This window comes from Panulirus ornatus, chromosome 8 (assembly GCF_036320965.1).
Source record: "Panulirus ornatus isolate Po-2019 chromosome 8, ASM3632096v1, whole genome shotgun sequence".
In the NCBI taxonomy this organism is placed as follows: Eukaryota; Metazoa; Arthropoda; class Malacostraca; order Decapoda; family Palinuridae; genus Panulirus; species Panulirus ornatus.
In genome coordinates this window covers 6,869,587-6,878,825 of record NC_092231.1, presented here as the reverse complement: position 1 = coordinate 6,878,825, position 9,239 = coordinate 6,869,587, and the positions used below count along the sequence as shown (strand labels likewise).

Here is a 9,239-nt window from a genome sequence, read left to right as displayed (position 1 = left end):
AATGAAAAAAAGAAGAGAGTAATTAAGTAAAAAAAAGAAATTATTAGAAGATAGAAGTTAAGAGATGGGGCCTAACTAGTGTAAAATTCTCTTCCCGTCTACACATAAATGTAACTCACCAGAAAATCTACATTATCAACAATAACAAACCCGCCATTTAAACCTTTCACTGTAAACAATCCGTCCCATGATTTGGTATTTTCATATATCGTTCAAGGGTGAATGGAAAAAAAACAAACTTTTATATCATTCATATATAATAAATAACAATAAATAGTTCATAATTTAAGGTTAGTGTACAACATTTTAACAAGTGTTAAGACTGTACATGATGACCCGCATGAGTACTGTGGCTTCCACTGGTCTGCCTGGCTCGGTCCACTGACCACTACTGGTGGTGATCTGGCTCGGTCCACTGACCACTACTGGTGGTGATCTGGCTCGGTCCACTACTGGTGGTGATCTGGCTCGGTCCACTGACCACTACTGGTGGTGATCTGGCTCGGTCCACTGACCACTACTGGTGGTGATCTGGCTCGGTCCACTACTGGTGGTGATCTGGCTCGGTCCACTGACCACTACTGGTGGTGATCTGGCTCGGTCCACTGACCACTACTGGTGGTGATCTGGCTCGGTCCACTACTGGTGGTGATCTGGCTCGGTCCACTGACCACTACTGGTGGTGATCTGGCTCGGTCCACTGACCACCACTGGTAGTGATCTGGCTCGGTCCACTGACCATCACTGGTAGTGATCTGGCTCGGTCCACTGACCACTACTGGTGGTGATCTGGCTCGGTCCACTGACCACTACTGGTGGTGATCTGGCTCGGTCCACTGACCACCACTGGTGGTGATCTGGCTCGGTCCACTGACCATCACTGGTAGTGATCTGGCTCGGTCCACTGACCACCACTGGTGGTGATCTGGCTCGGTCCACTGACCATCACTGGTCCACCAGAGTGCTCGTCCACGATGTGCTCTGCTAACATTGGGTATTTAGAACAGATTTCCCTCCTGACACTTGCGCAGTTGTGGAGCAAAAGTCATGCCGCACGCCTGGTCGAAGCTGTGCCGGTCGAAGCTGTGCCGAACCCTCTTATCTCAACGAGCTGAGACAGAGAGACACAGGGTAGCCTCAGTGAAGCGTATCCCAGGACTTGTGTGCTCGACTGTACATAATTCCAATACTCCACCTCAGTGCGTCCGTTGTGACGAAGATTACTTAAAAACCTTACGAGAGGATGATTTATATCAACAAACGGTACGGATTTTTGCAGATTTGATCTATTTTTCTTAGTTCGCTCTTGTCAGTTTTCGTCATTATGCTTTTAAAAGAAACTGCCGTTGGATATCGGTTTTTGAAAGGCTTAATGCCTGTTCCTGTGTCTGGGCCCTCACTGGTATAAGGCATTATACCCTGGTACTTGATTGACCTGACGGGTCCTAGTGGTGGTCTGGGGACCTGAGGGTCACCATACCACCTGACTGCCTCCCAGGTATGAGCAGAGGGAGGGACGCTCTTCTCACAACACCTTTCTTTCATCTTGTTTTTTTAAAGACCCTGCGATATCACATAGCCTAACTCAAAACTAGTCCACCACTCTTGGAGGAGCATTGTCCCTTTATAGACATTATTACGTATTCCAATCCACCAAGGTGTACCTCACGTCCATGGCAGACATTGTTTACTCAACAGCGGGTAGACTCGTTCCCCGACAGCCAACCCCAGCTGGAGAATACCTCGCCGCGTTTTAAGTTCATCACTCGTGGCGGATGTATTTTGTAGTATAATTGACGGGCAGGAGAGGATTGGCAGCCATCGTGTCTTGAGGAAGTTATACTTCCCGCTATGACTGCGGCTAGGGAATGGTCTCGTAGATGAACGGTTGTAGACCAGCATATTGTCGCTTGCTCACGACCGTCTCTCCTGCTGGCCCACAACCGTCGTTCCTGCAAGCCTACAACCGTCTCTCCACTGGGTTCACAACCGTCGCTCCTGCTGGGTTCACAACCGTCGCTCCTGCTGGGTTCACAACCGTCGCTCCTGTTGGGTTCACAACCGTCGCTCCTGCTAGCTCACAACTGTCGTTCCTGCTGGCATATGAAGAACCTGCTCTCGCGACATGCCTCGGCTGACGCCACGAACTTGTAGACGGGCTTGAGCGCCATGCACTTGGCGGACCTGGGGTCTGGTTGGCTGGTTTCCCAGACGTCTGGGCTAACTATACGTCCGTCCGTCCACATCCACTCGCCCCCTAGGCCGGCGTCCGACGCCCCCAGCCAGTATGTGTACGCTCGGCTCACTGCAACGGGAGACACAATGCTGATTATGTTATACCATCATTACGAGGTGACCGATTCCCATGAACGGAAAAAGGTTGAGAATTAGAACGTCAGGAAAATTAATAATAAAAAAAAAAGGATTAGGGATGGGCTACACCAAGGCATGCTTCCAAAAAGGAAAAGTCTGAGTTTCTAGGAGACGAAATAGGCGAGCAAGGATAGGAGCTGTCTCAGTGGAACACACTTTTTTGAGTCGAGGTATGCACAGCCTTGCCAGCATGAAGATGGGAGAGTGCTTGGGAGACCCAGCGCGAGAAAAATACAATATAGGGCATAAATCCAGTGGAAGTAGATGAGAGAGAGAGAGAGAGAGAGAGAGAGAGAGAGAGAGAGAGAGAGAGAGAGAGAGAGAGAGAGAGAGAGAGAGAGAGATTAGGCTGAGAATTGGCTAAAGACTGATCGGGTTCGAAGAGAAGAGGAAAGGTTGAATTGCAGAGGTTAATGGAGATGCTTTATGGTTCAGGACAAGAGGGATTTAGAAAAAAGAAAATCAGCACAACTTGTTATGAAAACGTGCTTGAATTAACGAATAACGAGGGTAGAAATATTGAACAGATAATATATATATAAATCCACACAAAAACAAAGCTCCAGTATATAAAAAGAAAACAGTATGACCATATCTACAATATGTGTGTATCTGGCTCAATGATGATAACAATAATAATGGTGATAAAATAATTATTAAAGATAACACCCAGTACATAATGATGACGTTGTGAGTCTGTCTGTGTATTTGTGTCGGTCTGTTTAAAACTTTCAAGGTTATTCCTGGATCTAAGTAGCTCAGTAAAGATAAAAGGTATGGTGAAGGTGTGGGTGTAGTGAGGATGACTTAGTTAAAACAAAATGATCCTAGCTACATTATGATAAGGATATAGTGGTGATCGCCTTTGCAGTAAAGATGTGGGTGCATTATAGCAGAATATAGTGAATGGAGAAAATCCTAGCTAGATTCGAATCAGCTTTGACCTTAGCTTAAGATGAGAAGTTTGTGAATCTAAGACGTATTGAAGATGATGTTGCAGTGAAAATGATGGTACAGTGAAGATGAGTTTATTGAGAATGAGTTTGTAATGAACATATGGGTGTAGTGATGGTAAGGGTGTGGTGAAAATGGCGTTTTTGGCGTAACTCCCAAAAATCCAACTTAGGTTCAAGGCCGGCCGAAGGTTGCAATAATGATAAGGATGATAATAATAATAATAATAATAATAATAATAATAATAATAATAATAATAATGAGTGAATGGCCAAGAAGACGAATACCAAGTATTTTGTTTGCTATCATGATTGCATGCATGACTTGTTCGTTCAGAATTCGTTATATGACTACTTTTTGAATGAATTACACTCATTAGTTGTGTACGAGCGTTATCTCGTGGAAATTATAAGAAAAAAATGTCTCGTTATCAAGAAACAGGATAATTTGAAGAGGAAAAGATGTTTGACATTAAGCGCAAGGACTTTAGAATGGAAGAAAAACAGTAGGCTTGTGTGACCACTACAATAGGCTTGTGTGACCACTACAGTAGGCTGATTTGACCACTACAGTAGGCTTGTGTAACCACTACTATTGGCAAGTGTGACCAGTACAGTAGGCTCGTGTAACCACTACAGTTGGCAAGTGTGACCAATACAGTAGACTTGTGTTACCACTACAATTGGCTAGTGTGACCATTACAATATGTAAAAATCAGGTAATCAACTCTCATCTCTATTCACCCAGATTTAGATCAGGTTCGAAGGTTAATTAGTTCCAGTCTGAGTACACGTGGATAACCACATGTAATAACATGTTTATATGACTCAGATCTGGATTTGTGATGAGATAATGTGTGTGTAGTTAGAGGGAATCGGCATGTGTGTGTGTGTGTGTGTGTGTGTGTCAGTAGGACTTTTTAGTCAACACTACACAACCTGTCGCTAAAGTTCCACCTTAAGAGACAAGTTGTCTGCTGAGAAATATTAGAATTGTATGTAAACATAAAAATAAGGAGTTATAGAGCAAACTGTTCAGTGTATGAGCAAAACTAGAGTATGTTAATCAAAATTGGTCCACGCAGCTTAAAAAGAAAAAAAAAAGGGAAAATGTAATTGAGGTCTAGAGGAGGGCAACAAAGATGGTACCAGAATCTAGTGAATTGAGCCACACCGATGGGTTAGATGCCATGAATGTGTCCACCATGGGAAAGAGAAGACTAAGGAGTGACTTGATCACAATCTTCAACTTTCTATACCAGTTTGATGATGTCGAAACTGTTTTTCGAAAGATGCAAAGCTGGGGCAATCAGGGGCCACAACAAGAAGCTGAGCAAGAAACTTGTTAGAAAAGATTTAGCGGATATAGTGGACGCTTAGAATAAGCTGTGATGAAATTGTTAATGATGTCAGCCAACAGGACTTTGAAAGTTGTAAATGATGTCAGCCAACAGGACTTTGAAAGTTGCATGATAGAAGCGAAAGCTCAAGAGATCGGGGGATGGAAACATTGGCCCTGAACATCTCTTCGGTGACGGGATAATGTACAATTTGTGAACTGATGCAAGCGAGTAGGAAAACTTGACACCTCATTCTTTTTCTACCTACCCACTTACGAACATGCGTGTCCTGAATATTATACACAATAGCTTACATCGAATATTCATGCGTCACTGACTGTTGACTGGTGCTGTATACATTTACCCTCATAATACAGCATGAGTACTTTCAAAATCTCATTTCTTTCAAAGAACACGACAGGATGAGTCACACCGTACGACCCATAGCTGATGACTCTTTTCTTCCTCACCCTGGGAGTCGTACCGTCGCGCTCAAAGAGGATAAGATTGTAATGGAGTGTGACTTACGCCGCTGCTTGAGGATGAAGAGTTTGAAGAGACTGTAGCGAAGAGGGGAGGCCAGGTCACCCTGCAGGGTCCGGCAGTGTTCCCGCGCTGCCTGCCAGTTGAGCCGGTCGTCCGTGTGGACGTAGAAGCAGCCGCCACCACCCCGTTTGTATGGCCACACACAGATACCTGCCGAGAGCCATACACCTGTTATGACACTGCCAGGAACCATACACCTGTTATGACACTGCCAGGAACCATACACCTGTTATGACACTGCCAGGAACCATACACCTGTTATGACACTGCCGGGAACCATACACCTTTCGTGACAATGCCGGAAACCACATACCCGTTATGACACCTGTCAGGAGCCACACATCTGTAATAATACCTACCCAGAGGCATACATGTCATGACACCTGCCGAGAGCCACACACTTGTATGGCAGCTGCCCGGAGCCACACACCTCTCATGATATCTTCCAGGGAGCCACACACCTGCCAGGATTCACACCTTGTCATGATATCTGTGAGTTACACATCTGTCATGACACATGTGAGCATATGCTGTTTCTAGGTGTGGCCACAACAGCATGGAAAAATTGTGAGCATGACAGCATGGGGCAGTCATTGAGCAGCATAAGATAACAATGGGCAGAAGATAACATGGGCAACAGAAACAGTCACTTGGCAGCAGACGACAACAATGGGCAGCACAACATTCAGTGATCAGCACAAAAAAAAAAGGACACCTGGAAAATGCGTTTTAAAATTTCGAAACGATTCGTCATCCCGCCAATGCACAATTCTTATCCACTTTTACTTCGGCTGCGCACACACTTACCTTGATTATTTCCTCTCTCTCTCTCTCTCTCTCTCTCTCTCTCTCTCTCTGTTCCACCCCGTAACCTTTACAGGAAAATTAGACCTAAGATGGAATTCAGGTTACAAACATTTGTATTAGGAAACTTATGACGCAGGAGTGATGTAAGGTATCGACCCACCCCACTCACCCCCACTCACCCCTCACCTACACAACAGTAGTACTCCCACTTGAACAACTGACCTGACCAGTCCCGCCACTAGTCACACTTGATCCTAAGAGGTTGTTTTGATGTTAACATTCATTCCCTTGATGGTGTGCTTGTTTAGACATGCAGGTGACACGGGAGATGTTATTTAATACCTCCTTCCTCTCTGGTTCTGTTGACAGCATGGGGAAGAGATGGTGCTATGCCGTCAAGACTTAAAAAGGTTCTTCACCTTACTGTAATTCTAATTCAAAGTGATGTAGTGACGTCTGATGGTGGGATGAAATGCGAAGAATTTTAAAATCGTTAAAATCAAAGGTTTATACGTAAAGTTCACTAGAATTGTACGCGCGGCAATAACTTTTGTAAGAAATTCAGATCGTGTGCGTGTGTGTGTGACCATAACTTTTAAGAAATTCAAACGGATTTCTCAGTAACGTAACATAAGGTTACGTCGAAGCTATCAGTTATCTGAATTGTAAATAATGGTTCAGAATCATAGAGTCTGTCCCTTTCAATATGCAATAACCCAGCGGTCTCTGCCTCACACACACACACACACACACCTCACCTTTCTCGTTGTAGTTGTCGGTCGTCGCGTTCGTGATCGTATCCACCTCCGTCGCGGTTTTCCCCATACCCTCCTTCAGAAGAAGGACATCCTCCTGGACGGCATTAACCTGTCTCTTGATGGCGCTCAGGTCTGTGAGGAAGCCCTCCACTATATCCAGACGCTGGCTGAGTAGAGAATCCTCTTGGATCGTCTGCTGCGACGCCTCTGTCAGGGTTAGGTTCCTTGCAAGTTCGTCCAGCTCCGTCTGTTGTTGCTGCTGAGCTTCTTCCAACCTGGCGATAGAATTCGTAAGTTGGTCGGTCGGACACAGGCATGATGCAGAGTCACGGGCGGATGGGAGAGTGTGGTTTAGTGACTGGTGAGCGGATACTGGGACTGTAGGTGGAGGAATGGTCGTGATGTTCGTCTGCACGCCTTGTAACTCAACCTTGATGAACTTGACAGTCTCCGTCATCTGCTTCATTTGTGAAGTCAAGTGATCCAGGGATGGACCCACGTCTCGGTCCTTCTCACCAGATTCAGTGGTATTGACTTGTGGGTCGAGAACGTCTTCTTCCTTCGGCGTGATGCCACTGACCTGTGAGGGGACACCTGCTTGGGTTCTGTAGGATGCTAGGGTACTCTTGACTTCGTCGAGTGACCTTCGAAATGCGTGTGCTTCCAGTTCCACGCTGTGTGCCTTAATCTCCACCCTCTGTAGCCTCTGCTGCAGCGCCCTCAGGTGATCTCCCTGGTTCAACACGAGGAGTTTCAGCGTAGCGAACGTTTCAAGGACTAGGCTCACTTTCTCGTCCATGTTTTGCCTCAGTCGCTCGAAGTTGCTGGATATCCTGCCGATGGAGTCCTCGGTTTCGGCCGTCAAGGAGTCAAGTCGCTGCTCCACGCCGTCACTCAGAGTCTCTTCCTCCTGTTGCTTCTGAGCGTCCTTCTCTCTGTACAGGGCATCACGGATGTCCATGAGGAGAGAAGTGGCGAAGGTGTCATCATTCTTCACCAGTTTGTGTTGTCTGTCCTGCGCTGAGGTTCTTCCGTCCGTCGCTTTACCGCTGCCGCTCAGAGCCTCTGCCGTCAGCGTCACTCCACTTACGTTCTCGTTTGTGGGCACCACGTCGTCTAGACCTGTGTGGGTAGGGATCGCGTCGTCTAGGTCTGTGTGGGTCGGGAGCACGTCGTCTAGGCCTGTGAGGTTAGGAATCACGCCGTCTAGGCCTGTGTGGGTCGGGACCTCATCTAGGTCTGTGTGGGTCGGGACCACGTCATCTTGGTCTGTGTGGGTCGGGCCCACGTCGTCCAGGCTTGTGTGGGTCGGGACCACGTCGTCCAGGCTTGTGTGGGTCGGGACCACGTCATCTAGGCTTGTGTGGATCGGGACCACGTCGTCCAGGCTTGTGTGGGTCGGGACCACGTCGTCTGGGCTTGTGTGGGTCGGGACCACGTCTTCTAGATCTGTGTGGTTCGAGATCGTATTGTTTAGGTTTGTATCAGCACGAGTCACTTCGTCTACACCCTCGTTCGGAGGGATCACAGCGTCTAGAGCCTCTGTAGTAAGTGTCACGACCTCCAAAGCCTCACCGGATGGAATCACGCCTTCTATAGCCTCAGTAGTGGGATTCACGTCCTCTGTAGCCTCAGTAGTGGGATTCACGTCCCCTATAGCCTCTGTAGTGGGATTCACGTCATCTGTAGCCTCTATAGTGGGATTCACATCTGCTGTGTCTGTAGAAGGATTCACATAGACTGGAGACTGTGTCGTAGGATGCAGGTCAGGAGCCTTTGTAGTGGAATTCGCGTACGCTAGAGCGTCTGTAGTAGGCTTCAAGTTCAGGGCGGCAGCGCCCACTAGCAGAGGCTCCTGGCCGGTGGTCAGCCCCAGCTCCAAACTCAAAGCCGTCAGCAGCGTCGCCGTCAGGAGCACCACTACCGCCACCACAAACAACCTGCAGTTGCATCTGGCTGACATTTTACATAACACAGCCTCTCACTTTATGACTAAGATTCTCTTGTTCTTTTGCAGTCACTTTCAAATTTAAGATTCCGTTGTTCTTTTGCAGTTACTTTCAAATCTAAGATTCCGTTGTTCTTGTGCAATCACTTTCAAAGCCTAGTCTAAACTTGAAATTGCTTACATCATAATCAGACGAACGTTTTCTGACTGGCCCACAGGTTTCCGTGAGACGAAACTCACATTTGGCTACATTCAGTCTTATGAATGTCTCTGAAGTACATCAGACGAGTAAAAATAATGCTTGGCTAACTTTGAAGCTAAACTTGCTAAAGTGAGGCGTATATCAAATTTAAGAATAGATAAAAACCATACTTGATCGTATGGGGGCAAAATTTAGACAGTATTTGTTCTCAAAGTCATAATGAAAGCTATTAACAATATTTTAAGAAGGTAAATGCGGAGAAGCTCTGGGGGAAGAGGAGAGCGACGAGCGGCGAGATTGTAACGACTAAGA

The 9,239-nt window shown here is 46.5% G+C and overlaps 1 protein-coding gene across 1 annotated transcript; it reads right to left on the bottom strand.

Moving 5' to 3' along the window:
- Nucleotides 1-239: 239 nt before the first annotated feature.
- Nucleotides 240-9,239, bottom strand: LOC139749793 (uncharacterized). Its single transcript, XM_071664049.1, has 3 exons — nt 6,778-9,239; nt 5,195-5,362; nt 240-2,305 (listed from the first exon to the last, which is right to left on the bottom strand). Exons 1-3 carry the CDS (start codon nt 8,738-8,740, stop codon nt 2,079-2,081), a joined length of 2,358 nt encoding a protein of 785 aa, XP_071520150.1. The 5' UTR covers nt 8,741-9,239; the 3' UTR covers nt 240-2,078.

Excerpts from the sequence above, each read along its gene's own strand:
- LOC139749793 (XM_071664049.1), bottom strand. The coding sequence starts at position 8,740 with ATGTCAGCCAGATGCAACTGCAGGTTGTTTGTGGTGGCGGTAGTGGTG. Across the intron at positions 5,363-6,777 it reads CGACAACTACAACGAGAAAG|GTATCTGTGTGTGGCCATAC; the intron begins GTGAGGTGTGTG and ends GGCTCTCGGCAG. Across the intron at positions 2,306-5,194 it reads CTTCATCCTCAAGCAGCGGC|TGAGCCGAGCGTACACATAC; the intron begins GTAAGTCACACT and ends CTCCCGTTGCAG.